Source organism: Maylandia zebra, linkage group LG23 (assembly GCF_041146795.1).
Source record: "Maylandia zebra isolate NMK-2024a linkage group LG23, Mzebra_GT3a, whole genome shotgun sequence".
NCBI lineage: Eukaryota > Metazoa > Chordata > Actinopteri > Cichliformes > Cichlidae > Maylandia > Maylandia zebra.
In genome coordinates, this window is record NC_135188.1 from 11,366,785 (window position 1) to 11,384,901 (window position 18,117).

The following is an 18,117-nucleotide window of genomic DNA, read 5'->3' on the forward strand; positions in this document are numbered from 1 at the left end:
AATAGATTAACCCTAAATTATGATGTACAGTATTAATTTTGCAGTTGCAGCACAATGTCAAAAAAGAGCCGATTAAGAAAACAGAAACGGGAAACTTCAGCCTCAGGGTAGCAGCTCTGTTCTGTCCTGAATCAGGCCATTTAGCAGTAAGGAGGTAAGTATATAAGCAAGTAAAAGGCCTGTTACTGAGTGCAAATTATTAAATTACTGTTATTTTTATTATTTACTAAATACTTATGTGACTTTTTTTTGGGCTGATCACATGCCTAAGCCTATATGGGTTAGTCACGTACACTGGAACATTCTTGTTCTGTCATCCAACAGGCAGGGATTACTATCATAAACCATTTCCTGTGACTGACTAGTGAAACTGCAATGTTTTTTTTTAATGATGTGCTATAAAAAAGTGAACATTTTACATTATTCTTCAGACTTACAGAATTACTGACATAATATCAACATATCAAGGAGTTTATGACTTACCTGCTTTTCTTTTCTTAAAGAAAAGACAGACAATAAAAAAATATAAAAAATTTAAAAAAATAATGAATTGATTAAATATATAATTAATTAAACCAATGAAATGAATGCACATTTAATTAATTAGTTGTATAGTTAATTAATGAATTATTTCCAATTCAAATTAATTGTTGACATATTCAATTTTTACATTTACATTATATTTAATTCATTTTGGGATTGGAGGTCCTCTACAGAAAAATCACTTCCCACACCAGCTGAAGCTGTTATAGCTGCAAAGGGTGGGCCTATAAGTTAGACCTCAGTGTGCGAAAGGATTTGAGTAGGAATACAGTAATAAACATTTTTAATGGAAAAAAAAAGACCAAACTTAGATATAAGGCATTTTGTTTTCACTTTAATTTATTGTACAGTTTAGTTGATGCTGTTTTGACTTGATGTAGAATGTATATCTTACCAGAACATGCTCTGGTTGGATATAGAGATCAATTTTTAAAACAAAGCCTGAATAATTTTCTGAACCAACCTTTATTTATCAACATTAGAAACATAAATATGAATCATGCCAGAAGCAAAGATTTTCCTTATTTTATGAGGCCATAATTATACAGACACTACGAGTTCTGAATGAGAGTCCACAACTACTGCTGGATGTAAATATGAAAAACAGAATATTTTAAAATAAACATTCATGTTTATTTCATTTCTTTGGTTTCAGGAGGAATATGAAGCTAAAGAGTTCCTAACATTTATCACTGCAAAGTGCATAACCTTAACCCATCAAACAAGATGTTCAAGTTTCAACAAAGACCTCCTAAATTATAAATACACATAAGATTTGTCTGTTGTTTACGTATTAAAAAATGACAAAATACACATTTATATATTTTTAAATCCATAGCTGTGATAGCATTTACAAATATAAATCGCTACATAGTAATCACAACAATCAAATAATCGTGTCAAAAAAAGAGATTGCTCCTGTTACCTGATTAGTATTGCAATATTTTTCAAAGGAAAAGCAACAACTTTATATTTCTTACATAAGTAAAACAAGCTGTTCCAAATGGCTTGTCAATATCCCACACCAGAACCACAGTGATCTGAAAAACTTATCATAACAGAGTATACATATCACTTACAAATCACTGAATTCAATCAACACATTAAATTAATATACTGTTATGATCCAGAATCATGTCTGTTGTTTTTGTGTTCGGCTCCTCCCATCACAGTATATGTTAGTATATGCTTTTCTCTCTCTTAACTCCAATTTAGTGTATTTGCTGAGAAAGCTGTTTGCTGAGTGGCTGATTTGAATTGGTTTCAGGATTGGTTGACTAGATGGACACCAGCCTCATAAACACCAGCTCCTGTGTTGCCTCCAAAATCAACAGCATCTTTGTTAGTAATTCTTGTGTGGGGACTCTGATCTGAAAGTCTGTTAGTGAGCAGCCCACCAGTTTTTGTAAATAGGTTTGTAAACAGATAATTGTAAATATTACACTGTATATGTCGAACACTGCAGCAGTAGTAGAAGTGAGAAGGCTTTTTGGTTTGGATTAGGAGCTTAGTTTAGACATTTGTCTATTGTTTGCTTTTATTTTGGTTAGGGAAGACTAGGGAACATTATACACCTTTTGTTTTGCATTTTCTCTACATTTTCTTTACATTTTCTTGATAAAGCTAATACCAGCTGCTAGACTTGTCTCACTTCAGTGTCTTGGCTCACTTGCTGCATTATGAATGTCTCCCTCTTAGTTTTCATACTTAATATCATATGCAAGCGGTCCGTTAATGGCAAAACCAATGTAGAAAGACACTTTTTCTGTGCTAAAGCCACTTCTGATTCCACTTAACCGAGCTGGACGCACCAGGATCTTCTGTTGACCATAGTTTGCATACACTGCTCCTTGCTCAATAGTCCCACTGACCCGGTGGAGGCGGCTGATGATTGCTTTTTCCTTAAATATGTCTCCGTTCCACCAAAGTTGTGCCAAAGTATCACGAGGCATCTTTGGCAGAAAGCTCTCATCTAGTTTAGGTTTTGAAACAAGCCTCTTTAGTCCTTCCCCTTTTCCTAAGTATAAGCGGGCAATAGTGCTTCTCTTATTAAATAACTTGGACAGGTACTTGTGGGAAGACTTTCGAATGGCTGTGACATATGTCCCGATTTCTGTGTTTTCCTCTGTAGGACTTGGCCAGAATAAAAGCAGAGCCAGATAATAAGGATCTGGGAGATCCTGACATAGTCCTTTTTCCTGCAGAGTTTCTGAAAGTAGACCAGAAAGGAATCTGTAACTCTTGACATGTTTAGATTTTGGTTTCAAAAAGTAAAGAACAATGTTTGACAAGATGTAATTAATTTTCATTTGTGCATTTTGTTTTTGATTGCCAGTTTTCTGCAGAAATGCGTAGCATTCTGTGACCTTTTCAATCTTTTCAGCAGGCTTGTCCAAATGCTGAAGTATTCCTGAGAAAGTGTCTGCTTGGTTCTTTTCAAGAAACAGCTTTTGTTCCTGGACATCCAATTTCAAAGTGAGATTGGATTGATGTTCTTTTTCTTTTGTCATTTCTTCAGGTGTACTACAGAAAAGATGAACATACTTCTTAAAATGGTCACAGACTATTCGATGATTCATTGAGTCAAATTCACACACCCCTTTAATGTAGGCAAAGTAACAGTTAAGGATATCAAATATTTCTTTGACGTCAGACTTCAGTTTAACAAGAAACCTCTCGTGTTCGTTGATGATCTTGACATACCAATTGGTGATCTCATTGTCCTCATCACAAAGAGTGTTGAGCTTATTTCCCCTAAGAAAACTCTGCAGATACTTTTTCTTCATTGGGTTGTGTTCATCAAAGAAAGGCAACTTGCTCAGTATCTCAAAGACCATGAAAGCAATTTCTAGCATGCGCACATACCCATAAACATTGTATGACTTTCTGGGGTAGTCCTCTGAATCATCATCAGGTGGTTCTTCTTGTGGTTCATCTTCCTTATCTGCCAGCTGTTGGGCTCTTTTGAAAGCTTTCATACCATTGATGGCTATCTTAATGTTTGTGTCCAAGTCCTCTGGGTTGTGTGATTTCTCCTGCTTTTCTCTGTCCATGTTAGACTTTAAATTGCTTTTGTGAATTTGTCCGATTGTGTCAAAGGTGTAAGGATTTTCTTTAATGTCTTTGGCTTTTTCTGCCCACTTCAGAGCCTCTGGGTAGTCACGCTCATTGATGTACAAATATCTCGCCAATGCCTGAGGAATAGATGCACTTGTCACAAATCTGGATGAGGCTTTCACAAAGATTTCTTGGATGGTTTGTCTCCCCTGCTGGTTATGGATTTTGTGTACAAGAGGAGAAAATAGTTCTCTCTCATCTCCATCTTTTTTACGTTGCCTTTCAATCAACATTCGTTCAATTGAGCGCATCAGTCTGTTTTTAACAACGAAAGTACTGAATAACAGATCATAATGAAGCATCTGCATAGTAATTTCACTGACTTTCGTGTAGCAGCTTCTCTCCAACTCAGCCAGACAGGCAGATGCAATGGTCTGATGAAGTATCCGGAGGCCTTCGTATCCACCCGATTCTTGAATCCTGTCTATGATGAGAAGGTTTGAATACGGATTCATTCTTTCCAAAACACTGTCCTCTCTCCAGCGAATAAATTTCATCCCCAAAAAATCCTCACAGAGAGAGAGAGATATTTCTGATTCTTCCACGTAAGTGTTCAGTAAAGCTAGAAAGGCAAACAGCTCAGACTCCTTTTTGCTGAAATCAAAATTCTCCAGTGTGTTATGAGCAAGGTCATCTATGTATTTTTGGTCAAAATTGTTCTTCATGATCATGAAGCTGTAAAAGTTTTCAGGTTTGTCATGAGTTTCTTCAAGCTCTTTGAGTTTCTTTTCAAAATCTTTCTGCTCTTGTGGCGTCAAAGAAGCAGTTATGAACTGATTCTGTGTTTGATTGTGCTGTCTGTATTGCTGCTTTGGACTATGGGAACGAACACAGTTAAGGATGATAACTTTCCAGTTTTCTTCTACTGCAGCTTTACGTATGGAGATCACAAGATCGTAAGGATTATCCGTTTCTTTTGAATCAACTAAGAGCAGAACTGGAGATGGTTTCTCACTTTCAAGTTTCATTAGTTTAATAACTTGGATGGCAACTTCTGTTTTGGGTATGGAGTTGTCTTTCAGCACGGCACATCTGAATTCATGACGGAGGTCCCACATCACATGCATTGCTAAGGTGGTGCCGCCACAGCCAGGATGGTGAAACAGGTTGAGCAGAACACACATGTCGTTTGAATCTCTCCACTGAGATCTGATCAGCTTCATCACATTCTCATACTTGTCTCGCTTGATAAATGGCTTCTCTTTGTCTTTGTCACAGAAGTAGAAGTTCCACCATTTCACTTTGCCACCTCTGTAGAATTCTTCTTCAACACTGATTCTAAATTCATGAAACTCTGAACTGTTTTCATCATATACGCTTTCACATTGGTTCGTACACAAAACATCTAGAGCTGTCAATAAATCTTCATCCTTCTGTGTTAGGACAACAGTACTGGAACCAGAAGAGGGAAGCAGCCGTACAGATGACTGACTGAATCGTCCCATCGCAATTATGGTGCCATTGATCTCACTCAGGGTTAGTTCATTTATGGACAGATGCTCAATGTCAAAGTCACACTTCTCCTTGATCAGCTCCCTCCATTTCAGATATGTGCTCTGAGACTCACATACGCTGATGATGTTTTCCTCCTTTATGTGCTTTATGAATGCCTTGTAGATATCAAAGACTGGGTCTTTCTCAGTGTCCACAGGTGAAAGTAGGAGGAAGATGATCAGATATCTTCCATGGAGGAGAACTTCAGGGTTGCAGATGAATGAAACTATCTGTTCTACATCTTTACAGGATTTCCTGAGCCAGTTCTTATAATCCAGCGCCAAGTTTGAGTTACTGTTCAAGTCATGCCGGCCATTACAGAATACCCAGCTGGTCTGTTTGTAGAGGTTGAGGTTCTTTATCACTGACTCAGTCTGTCCTTGAAATTGTGGTGGTGTATGCAGGTTGGCCACCCTTGACTCTCTGTATGAGTGACACAATCCACCTGAGGCAGCAGAATTGTGGTCAAAGTCTAACACGCAGAACAGTTTCAACTTTGTCAGAAACTGAAGATAATGTAGTTGTTCTGGATTGCTCTTGTTTACAACAACAACAAATTTGTCATAGTTATCAAGTGAGTTTCCACCACAACTTAACAAAGTCTTCAGCTTTTCTCCCTGGTTTGCTTCTTTCCTCACAGATTCTTTTGATAGAGTCATCTGCATCAGCTGACCTGTATGAACAGAAAAATAAATCAAAGTAAAAAGAAAGTGTTAGAGTGTATGTTAAATGTTGCCATTGTGGTACTTAAATTTGTAAACCTTGTCCTAAATGGCATGTTTAGATATTTTTCTGTTCCTCCACTGTCTCTAGGTGGGGGATGCAATAGCTACAAGTGTTTAACTGCAGGCACATTGCATGTGAGGTTCTAGGTGTCCTTTTTTAGTAAGGATGTTTTCTTCCTGCCCTTTATGGCCTCACCTATGCTTGTGTATGGTGACCCTTTAAAGGAATTAATCCATATACAGGATGAGGGGAGATGGCCCTTTGTGATCAGCAGGAAGTCACACACACACGCTCGCACATTCTCACACACACACGCTCGCACATTCTCACACACACACGCTCGCACATTCTCACACACACACGCTCGCACATTCTCACACACACACACACACACACACACACACAGTGCCTTAATTTTATGATGCACCACAGGTTTTTTTTGGTTTTTTACAATGGGTGGTGCTTGTATTCACTGAATAAAAGGCTGCAGGGAAAGCGTTTTCTTTGAAGTTGGCTGAGAAACAGGTGAAGAGCGTTCAGCTCCAAGAGCCTGGTTCTAACCAGACTTCCCTTGCAAGTTAAAATGGATCGCTGTTTATCTTGCTTTGTTTATAGGTGATAAGTCTCTGAACCAGCAGGACCTGCAAGCGCAGACCCAAAAGAAAGCATAAACAGGATCACTCTGAAGGTTAACGGTTCAGCTTGATGTATTTTATATATTATTGTGATTTTCATAAAATCATAAGAGAAATAAAAATTAACGATATCTGTCACTCAAAACTTTGAATTTTCCAGTATATAGAATACAAGTATGTCCTGACAAGTACTTTCTATGGTAATTTAAACTGGGGCTGCAACAATTCAATGAGTAATTTGAATAATTTTATTATTAAAAATAAGACAAATTATTTGATTTTAAAGTTTCCTTTTAATGCGCAGCTCTGTAGTGCTCAGTTGTCACCATGTAAATGCGAGTGTTTCACCCATATTTGGAACTTAAAATAGACCTGCAGTGGAAACGTATCTAGGAGCAAAGTGTGAACAGAAAGTAGGACAACATTAAGCAGCCATCAGTTTTTAATCAAAAACACTGATGACTCAATAACAGCACCAAAGGGTCAACTTGGGAAAATAAATCTGTTCTGAATTTATTTTGGCCTTCAGACAATAATTCTGATTGCTACATTGCTGGACATAACAGACAACCAGAAATCCTGGATGACCACATAGGTGCGCTCACAGCTGACAGCCTGAGATGTGGCTTTCAGGACAGGGGATCAGAGTGCTCCTTGCTGGGCCAGGTCTGCACTCTAATAAAGGAATAAAGGCTGCAAAATGCACTTATGCAGAGAGAATCCAGGGACACCTCTGTGAGACAGGAAATACCAAGCGAATGTGACAGGGAGTAAAGGCACTGACAAATTACAAACCTAGACAGGGGGTCAAGAATGATGAGACTACTTCACCAGTGTGTGAATGTGTGTGTGAATGGGTGGATGACTGGTTGTGTAAAGCACGTTGGGGTCCTTAGGGACTAGTAAAAGCGCTATACAAATACAGGCCATTTACCATTTACTTTCCCAGACAGGCTGAATAACTAGTTTATTTTGCGACACCATGAAACAAACAATAGCGTAATATGAAACGGTAGACATTTTCATACCGTCATCCAACATATATTGTTATAGTACTTCTACAGGAGTGCAGTTGGTTATACTCTAAACCACATCCCAAAGCTCTCAGGAATTTATAGCTTATACCTAAGTTGCACATTTTATTATTTGAATGCATTCTTACTAGGAACAGGCTTCAGCCACTACATAACCATGAAATGAAGAGTTAGTTGATTCATACTTACTTATTCTTTCTTCCAGCTGACGGGCAAGTTTCAGCTGATTTATCTCTTTTAGAGTTTGTATTGCGACCTGTGGAGCTTCCTTGCTTCCATAGTGGTCAGTCATTAATTTAGCAATATCCATGCTGTCCTTATCCTCCAGTTTACTCTGACAAATAGGTTTACGTTTGGATTCAGTGTGTAATCTTAAACGAAAAATAAATTTTTTAAGATCCTCTTTCAAAAGGTCATCAAGGATGTTCTCGATCTCCACAGTACTCCTGGATGCATCGGGTGACACTGTGGTCTGCTGGAAGAAAGCAATATTTAAGAATCCAACAGCTTTATTGATTTTTATTTTTTCATTTTCATTTGTATAAAGCTATATTAATATGTATATAATATTTGATGTAGTGTGGTGTATAAATAATAACAGAAACTTTACCACAACAGTTCCTTTGTTCCAGACCCCTGTGTTCTGTGGCTTTGGTTGTTGAATTTCTTTTTTCTCTGAAGTTTTATCAAATGGTAACTGAATCTGTTTGGAGTCTTTTTCCACTATCCCATCTCTTTTGGATTCAGTGTTTTCATATGATTCTGGACGGTTTATTTCTTTGGCCTGAGCATTTCCTGGTTCAGTGGGTTTGGCAGCTTCTTTTTGGTCTGTAATAGGTTGCAGAGTTGGCTCCGGTTTCTGGTTCAGTTGTTTGAGTGCTGAAATAATTCTTACAGCAGGACCACCTTTTACATCTAGATCCACTAAATCTTGCTTCCTGAAGCAAACAAGGCAATCTCCAGACACATCTTCCTCTCTGAGTCGTTCTGCATATTTGCTGTATACATTCACATGCCGCTCTAACCACTGCCTCACCTGCTCTTTGGTCCATTTTTCCACATATTCTGGGAACTCTGATTGATGCTTACATGCTTTTTTCAGACTTTCCAGATAAGCTGTGATTTTCACAGCAGGACCGTGTTTTATTCCCAATTCCAAAATGTCTTGTTTATCGAAGGAAACTAAACATGCCCCCGACACTTCCTCTTCAGTAAATCTGTCTGCACAACTCTGTTGAACTTTGACCTCTGCCGTCAGCCACTGGTGAACATCCTCTGTGGTCCACTTTTCAATCAGAGGTGGTTTTCTTGTTGTTGACTGGTTCATTTTGGATCACCTAAATTTGAGGAAAAAAACCACATCATCTCTATGTGTCCATATTTCACTCCTTCATGGCTCAATATTCCACCCGTTCCAGCCTGCAGCAATTATTTATCTTTTATCCAAGTACAGTCTGTTAGCTGCTACGTTAATAATAATAATAAAAAATGGCTGATGTGGCTATCAGATAACTAATAATAATTAAATGGCAAATATTAATGTGTGCACTGGCTATTCTTTTTTACTTTGTCTTTACATATTATTTAGAATGTTAGTTTGTTTTAATAGCTTTCTCTTAAACATGTGGGTTGAGAGAGTTTTTGTTCTCCTTGTTGCCATGGAACTGTTACTTTTATTGAGGAATTGGACCTCAGTGCAGCAGCTACACAATGCAGGTGTTCTTTAATCCAGAGATCAGCTGATTAGCCTGGTCCTGGCTGGCTTGTCAGCCAGACTGATGGACTGACTGATGGATGTAGAGGTGAGGGACACAGGAGGAGAAAGAGGGAGAGTGTGAGACAGCGGAGGCTTGAAGAGAGAAGGTACAAACAAACGAATAGTTATGTCTATAACTTCTGTTCCCTGAAGGAGAGGAACGAGGTTCAGCACATAAGTATGGGACATATATACACGCAGAACAGAGCAGCCACCGAACCAGAATTGGACCACCACATCCTTAGTGAGTGGTAGACCCAGCAGAAAGGACAGTATGAGCCAAGGGAGGCTGTAACGTCCAACCGATAACACCGCACAAAAGTGTGCGGTGATGCCCAACTAGCTGCCGCATAAATCTGACAACACAAATGATGTTGTGCAGTGTAGATGATATAAGTTGCCATGCCTTTGCCATTTGATTTTGAGGAACATTGTTTCTGAAGTATTCCACAATCTTTGTACACACTCTCTGGGGAGAGTCTCTGCCCATCTTTAATTCTGAGAGACTCTGCCTCTCCAAGACATTCCTTTTATAGCTAATCACATTACAGACCTGATATCAATTAATTTCAATTACTTGCTAAATGTTCTTCCAACTGAATCTTTTTAACTTTGTTGCTTTTTCAACCATCTGTAGGAAGCATAAAATTAGGAAATTTCTCAGTTTAAACATGTTATTTTATCTATGTTCTGGTGTGAATAAAATATTGGCTCATATGATTTGAAAGTCTTAGTTTTCATTTTGTTAAAATTTAAAGAATGTCTCAACTTTTCTGGAATTTGGGTTGTACACTATAAAATTTGTCTCTGTGCAAAAGTTTGCAATTAATCAAGCCCCACAAATTAAACGACAAGAAGACCACAGTGCATTGAAACAGGAACAGGAAGTAATACGATGCTGCAGTAATGCTGTCTATTTGCCTCAGAAGTCCAAGGTTGGAGCTGGATGTGCCATCACTCGAGTTGATAATGTTCCAACAGTAAAGCTGGAAAAGCAAGGTTTAACTACCACATGAAAACCATACCCTCCACTGAGTGTTGTACCCTTCTGTCCTGTTGTGTACCAGTATAAATACTGTGCCTTTTCAGTGGTTCAGGGTCGGCTTATCTTATCTATCTTTCTTTTAATTTTTACCACACATTTATGTTTTATCTTTTATACTACAAAGATATGCATTGATAGTAGAATTATACACACTGACACTAACAGACAGAGAGAATTTGTAGGGGGGGGGTTCTAATACCTGCAAGAAAACAAAGCTATAAATATGGCGTGTTTGTTAGAGGGAAGCATCCCCCCCCCTGGTGTCTCATAATAAAAGTGTTTACTGCTTGGGTGTGGCATTCTTGTCTCTCCAGTCCCTTTACAGACAGCTTAAAAACTAAGTTGAAATTCTAACTGTGTGATAATAAATTTTCAAGATTTAAACTTTGAGCATATTCGTCTTCTCTCTCATACAAAGAACCCAACAATAGTCTGGTCAGTGCTCAGCATATGGCTCATTTAGTGAGTTTTATCTTGGATTGTAATGTTGGAGTTGTAGGGGCTTCTTGGACTTTTTAGATTGGAAGTCCGACCTAAGGGAGTATTTTCAACAAGCACTCTTGAGTGTACTTGGCTGAGATTAATGTTAAACTTCATAATTGGATTTTTTCGTTTACTTTAATGTCTTACTGGAGCTGTCGGTATATTTTTAATTGAATATTTAGTTTGAACCTTAGTTCAGGTTAGTATATTTTGTAGAAATGTGTTATACTAGTTTTAAAAAAAACTCAGATTTGATTAAAACTAACTTCGAAGATTTTTTTAATCCAGGGAGAAAAGCAAGAGCATTTTCATCATTTTTGGACCAGCAATGAATCAAGCTCATTGTGGATAAACCTGTTCCCCGTTAGCAGTCAACCATTTCACAAACTGCGCAAATCTTTTAATTCACTTGTCATGTTTTTGTTATCAATATATTTTACAAACATGGTTATACAGAATATGATGCTGGACATTAAACAGAATTTAGTATTTAAAATGGGTTCAAACGTAAACATCTAGCAGTAATATCGATCTATACAATAAAGATGAAATTTTTGTGCAGAGTATTTTACTTTTTGTTCATTTATTTATAATTTTCCAGTTATACAGTTTTATATGTAGTGGGGCGTTTTCAAAGTGTTTTATTGCTTCTTTTACTAAAGGAATGGTTCTAAAAAAAATCCTCCACCACTCCTCATTACTAATAGGAAATATTTTTTTGCAATACGGTATATTTATTTAACAATACAAGTAGTACAAGTAATATTATTTAATTATTCTTCAGCCAGGAATGAATACAGAAAGGTGAAGATATGGATGTTGAAGGATCCTCTCTGCTTGCCTTTCTGTAAAAGTCACTGAACACCAAGGGATTAAATTATGTATTTTTTTAATACTTCTTAAAACGTATCATAAATACAGACTGTCTATTGTAATTTTCAGAATTGTAAAAGATAAAAATAAAATCATTTTCAAATCTGAACGCTTTGTTTGTGTTCAACAAGCAGAATGAGCTGCATGCATGCATGTCGTTATTAAAACAGGTGAAGTCTGTCTTTCAGTCATGTAGGGACTGCTGTTGCTCAACAGTATTATGCTTGACACTATGAGACACTATGAAACACATCACATAAATATTAGGGGTGGGGGAAAAAATCGATACTGTGTAGTATCGTGATATTTTGTTTTCTAATAATGTATTGATACAGGGACAGCAGAAATCGATATTTTATTACAAAAAAAGTTTTTGTGGACTGGAACATGCTCTGACTTCAGAGCATGTTGGTCAGCTCTTTTTTCTGAGCAAGAATCCTGACATTCCTTCACTGTCCAAATGTGTTTAACTTGTTTTTTGGCAGCAATAAACATGACAGTTTACTTATTTTAATTTAAGACATGTTTTATTTAATTTAATTTAATTAAGTTTAAAACTTTTTTATTTAATGTAAAATTATATTTTGTTTTAATTTACTTTCAAATTCTTCAGTTGCTGAATCGGCTCCATAGTTTTCATAAATTGCATAGTTCAGAATAGCTATAATTGTACCAGATGGTTGCATTCAGTTAAGTTGGACTAGACTGTAATACAAGCCGTTCAGTTTGTCAACAATAAAACTGACTGAAATGAGAGAAAGACTGAGTGCGAGACTTTGATATTAGATAAAATGAATATTGATAAAGTTTACCTTTATGTACAGAATATGAATATCGCAAAATATTTTAAAAAATTGCAATAATATCGTATCGTGGGATGTATGTTGATTCCCACCTCTAATAAATATCTGGATGTTGGAAGACAATTAATAAAGGTCATGAATAAGACTAAAGATATGGAGGTGTTCTTTAGATCTACAGATGAAATTCATATAATTGTAGTTGGCAGCTTTAGAATTAAAATATAGTTTCTACATCAGAAACCTATTTCAGTATAGTAGTTTCCAGTTCTTAACCAGTTCTAAGTTGACAATGTAAATTAATGCACAAGTCAGTCTAGAGTAAACTGAAATTTTCCCAAATTGTTTTGCCAAAGTCCTTAGAATACATTTTTTTTTAAATAAAAACAAGCAAGCAAACAAACAAACAAACAAAGGAAAAAACAAACAAAGAAAAACCCGTGGGAATTAGATTTATCGAGCAGCCATTGTAAAAGGGTAGTGAGTAAAGAAAAAACTGGAGCTGAGCTGTGTTCTCGGAAACTGAAAGTGAACTGGGCAAGTTCGAACTTATTTGCACCAAGTTTGCATATACAAATGACTAAATGTAGCCTACTTGGTATTGAAAAACTCCCCAAGTTAACAATATTTCGGTGTTGAATTACCGTTTCAGTGTGTAAAGACTTTCCTTTAGAATCTAATATAAGAAACTTTGGAAGTTCAGCTGTATGTCGGATCTGGCTGGAATGCTGCTGTCAGCATAACATTTGCACAGCCCCTCCCTAATAATAAGACAATCCGTCGAGTCGTAGCTCGGTTTAAAGTTAAAGAGCACACGCTCACATTAAAAACGATACTTTTAACAATTTCTAAACATTAAAACTTTGCACAATCATATCTACTAACTCATTCTTGAATGATTCTCTTTGCCTCTACTTAAACATTTAGCCGATTTACAGGAACATAGAAAAAAGAAAAAAATTCATAAACAAAATTCTCACCTCAGGCTTCGTTTTGGCAGTCGACTTAGTGAATATGAAATATGATAGCGTCTACTGTGTGCACAAATATAGGTGCACGGTCATTATAACGGAGGTACTATGTAGCCTACATTCTGTTTTCCTTCAAAAAAGAGCTTCCTTTCACAGGAAGTCATGTGAGGTGCAGTTTCAAATCATAGTCGCACCCACCCACAGGTGGTTTAACTTGGTTTTGTTTTAGCAATGTGTGTGCGCATTTTGGTCTGCGTGGAAATAAATGTGTACATGTTGAAATCCATTTGTGTGTAACCAGATTTGTAAATGTGTCAAATCTGTGAGCATGCGTGGATATTAATGGCTGAAAAGTCTTAAATCTTAGCCTGAAAACACACTGCGTTCCAAATTATTATGTAAATAATATAGTTGATACAAATGGCAGTCTGTATAATTTTCAAGTCATCAGCCATTAGAGCACAATTCAAATTGCATTATTCAAAACCTCCCAATGATATCTACGTTTTTGCAAAAAAGAAAAAAAAAACCTCAAAATGCACTGTTCCAAATTATTATGCACAACAGAGTTTAAAAACATTTTATTGGTTGTAAAGAATTGAAAGCTGTTATTTCTTCAATTTGCAGCTTTAGGGTGGTCATATTTACTGAAACCAAACGCTATTTAAATCAAAAACATCTTAACAGGTCAAATTACATGCTAATATAGGACCCCTTCTTTGATATAAACTTCACATTTCTTGCACCCATTGAATTTGTGAATATTTAAAAAGTTTATGCTTGAATTTCTTTGTAAGATGTCCGAATAGCCTCCCACAACTGCTGTTTGGATGTGAACTGCCTCATAGATCTTTTTCTTGAGGATGCTCCACAGGTTCTTAATAAGGGTAAGGTCAGGGGAAGATGGGGGCCACAGCATTAGTTTTTCTCCCATAGCAGCCAATGGCACCGAGGTATTCTTTCCAGCATGAGATGGTGCATTGTCATGCATGAAGATAATTTTGCTACAGAATGCACACTTCCTTTTGTACCATAAATAAAGTGTTCAGTCAGAAACTCTATATAATTGACCATTTTTACACCTTCCAGGACCCAAAAGGGGCCTAGCAGCTCTCTCCCCGTGATTCCAGCCCAGAACATGACTCCCCCACCTCCTTGCTGATGTTGCACTCAAGTTGGGACATGGTTGCCATCCACTACTCATCAGTGAACAAGACTTTTTGAAAATTAATCTTGATGCATTTCTGGGCCCACTGCAACTGCTTCTGCTTGTGGGTATTGGTTAGGGATGGCTGAATGGCAGGTTTATGCACAACTGCAAGCCTCTGAAGGATCTTACACCGCGACTCCAGAGACACCATCAGCTTCAAATACACTATAAAGTCTAATTAGTTCCCAGAACTAGTAATGTTTACTTAAGATAACTATGTTAGAACAACTTATTCATTGCAAGTATACAGTACCAAGAATAATTTGACTGACTGTGTCATACTAATTGTTTACCCACTGATTAAAATTTCAAGTTCTACTAAATTAAAAATCAATTTGTGGTAACTTAATGTGATTAAAAAACAGTTTTATTATCCTTGAAATGTCTAGTACAACGCTTATACTAATGTTATACTGTATGCAAGTATGATTCAAAAATAATAATTAACAACACTTCCTGTAATGGTATTAAAATCAGCCCAACTTTTATTTTCAAATGCAAAAAAGTATATCAGCAAACATACTGGACTCTGCTGAACAACAAACAATTACATTGCCATCATTGTAATAATATTACAATGAAAAAAAGTCTCAGATTTAGTTATTCTGAATCCAAGTTTAGGCTTTCCACAACTTTGTTTTGCAAGTTACATTACTTATATAATCAGTATAAATGTATTTATTGTCTTTGGATCAAACAAAACATTTGTTTTGCGTTCAAACACAGAAGCTTGGTATGTTGTAATATTTTAAGGATTGCTTGGTTCCAGGCCTGGTATTACTGCCTGAATGACTGTCATGGATTTAGGTGTTCCACATGCAAGTGCAGAAGAAAGTCTTTAACATTGTCCCAACTACCCTTAGGTACAGTGGCAGTGGATGTGGATTAGAGATGTAATGGCCTTAAAAGTGCAGGTGACCATCCTCACTGACCATACTATCTGTGACGGAGGACTCATCTGTCCTGGTGGTCCACAAGCAAACAATCATATTTTTTAGAAAACCAACTTATTTCCTTTCTTAACAATTTTTTTTCCTGCATTTGCTATAGAACAGACCTCAATTTAGACAATCTCAGGCTCCCTCCCCACCGGAAAGGTGACACTCAATGTCCCACTTGTCAGTCTGGATAGCCCTGACCACCGACACACAATAATGTCATGAAAACAAGTTTTTTAAAAAGGGATATGCAAACATGGACAATAATTTTTCATTGTGATGATCTGCAGAAGCAAATTTCCCTGTTCAAAAACTTGCAGACTTCACTATATACAGTGTAGACAATGTGGACCCTCTAAACTAAGTTTGTGAGATATAATCTTTTAAGAAATTCAGACCAAACTGTTGTCGTATTTACTTACACAGCATGTCTTATAGAATTGACTGGCGTGAACAGCAACAACATAGAGCAGTCATATCTCAAGTCTAATAACAGAAGAGAGGAAAGGATCAGTAAAGAAACAACTTCCCAAACCAAAGCACAAATGAAACAATAAGTAAAACAGGTTGATCTAAAGTATGATTAAAGTTCAGCCTGATTAATATAAATGCCACTGACAATTACTTATATATTGGAAAATCAAAATACTATAATCAATATAATGTTATACTCATAAGACCAAACATTTTAGTGCATAATCACCTGTCACTGCCATTTAAAACCCTAAATTGAAGTATCTCATATGCATGTGTGTTAATTACTTCAAGCTGTCCTGCTTACATTCAGAAGTATTAGGTGTTTATTCTCTGCCCCTGTGTTTTCTATTTGTATATGTGTATCTATGCCTGTGGTGCTTACATCACTGCTGCAATACCCGTGCACAGGATTTAGTGAGCTCCATTGTCAGAAACAGAAAAATCTGTCACAGGGTACCCATCTTTCAGCCCCGTTTAAAACATCCGTCTCTCTTACCGTTTACTACCAAAAGCAGATCACCCACAGAACTTTACCATAGCACTGGTGTACTATATGATTATGAAATCATGCTATTTTAATTACATGGTTACCTGACCCTTAAAATAAGGTAAAATGTGTTAAAAGTATAGTTTTTGTTTATCTTCCTAAAGATGCTTATTAAAGCTTTTATTTCTTATAATTGCAAGTCCTTATTCGCTTGTCTACAACATCACTGGTCATGTAGAATTGAACTCATTTTTCTTTAAAGAATTTTTAACTGCTGTCTTGCAAACTTCAAAGGAAAGACGAAATACTTGTGGAACAGTCACTAAGGGATCATTGTGTTGTGTTCATCCATGTGTCCAGTTTTTGTATTGCTTTTTGTTTTTTGGTTGATGCATTAGGTGGGTTGCTCAGTTTTGTTTTACTAAATGTTTGAGCTCATACACGTGTTTTAAACAAGTTGTATGTACATTTAACTCGGTACTACTTGGACTCAATGGGTATTTATGTATTATCATCTGGCTCGCCTTTTTCCTAGGACCAGTCCTGCATTTGCATTTGGGCCCTTTTTTCTGAAACGCCATCTACGCTTGCTAATCCACATAATGACAGGTAAACACACCTGTCGGGCTTAAGATCACAAACACACGTTTGTATTATGACTTCAAGTAGCTGTATTCCTCAAAGTTAAAGTGTACTTTACGATGTCAGTCTTAGTTTTACTGTTTTTTAGCTAACTTTATTTTTACTTTGATTTGGGTTTTTTTCACTGTTGTATATATATATCTATATATGTATATATAGATATATATATGTAGAGAGAGAGAGAGAGAGAGAGAGATAGATAGATATATATATACATATATATCTATATATATGTGCCACATATATGTGGCACTTTTTTCAAATGTAATTTTCTCATAAAATCAATTAAACAAACACAAATATATACAGGCAAGTGGTGTGCCGGCACAGCAGTGCAGGAAAAAACGCAATGCAAATTCATCTCCGACTGGTTAGAGAAGTGTTTGTGCTGCTCAAGGACATTTAGTCCACTGCATTGAAATGGAGCTGTGACCCTCTGAGGTGATCAGGCTGAGTCCATTGTCTGATTATATTAACAGTAAACTTACGTAATGAGATTGTTGCATTTGTGTGCCTTTTTAAAAAGGTTATCAGACTAACTAAATAACTAATAAAACAACGAATCAAATACGGTGATAAATGTGTGGACTACTGGGGATAAAAAGGCGAGAAAGAAGAAACAGTTCTCCTGTGCGTCCTTTCACATTATCCAAGCATATGTTAAGCTTAACACTGCATGTACTCCCACTCATTTAAGCTCATATTCTAGCTAAGAGTTATTTTTATTAGTGGTTATTCCAATTTCTAAACTGCAGGATTCCAAAAATCTGAGGATTTATTATAGTTTTTATAGTCAGTGATATTAAGGGAGGTCAATGATTGCCTTTTTTGTCTGCTTTATTTCTGATTTTTTTCCAAATGAAAACAAGAAGTTGGAGATGAAATA

The 18,117-nt window shown here is 36.6% G+C and overlaps 1 protein-coding gene across 2 annotated transcripts; it reads right to left on the minus strand.

The window, feature by feature from the left end:
- Nucleotides 1–857: 857 nt before the first annotated feature.
- Nucleotides 858–13,608, minus strand: LOC101487470 (sterile alpha motif domain-containing protein 9). Of its 2 annotated transcripts, none has more exons than XM_014414246.3 (4): nt 13,487–13,608; nt 8,160–8,886; nt 7,739–8,021; nt 858–5,827 (listed from the first exon to the last, which is right to left on the minus strand). In XM_014414246.3, exons 2-4 carry the CDS (start codon nt 8,874–8,876, stop codon nt 2,238–2,240), a joined length of 4,590 nt encoding a protein of 1,529 aa, XP_014269732.2. In that variant the 5' UTR covers nt 8,877–8,886; nt 13,487–13,608; the 3' UTR covers nt 858–2,237. The 2 variants fall into 2 exon arrangements, with proteins under 2 accessions (XP_014269732.2, XP_004552746.4); XM_004552689.5 differs by having other exon boundaries at nt 7,739–8,024.
- Between the last annotated feature and the right edge of the window lie 4,509 nt (nt 13,609–18,117).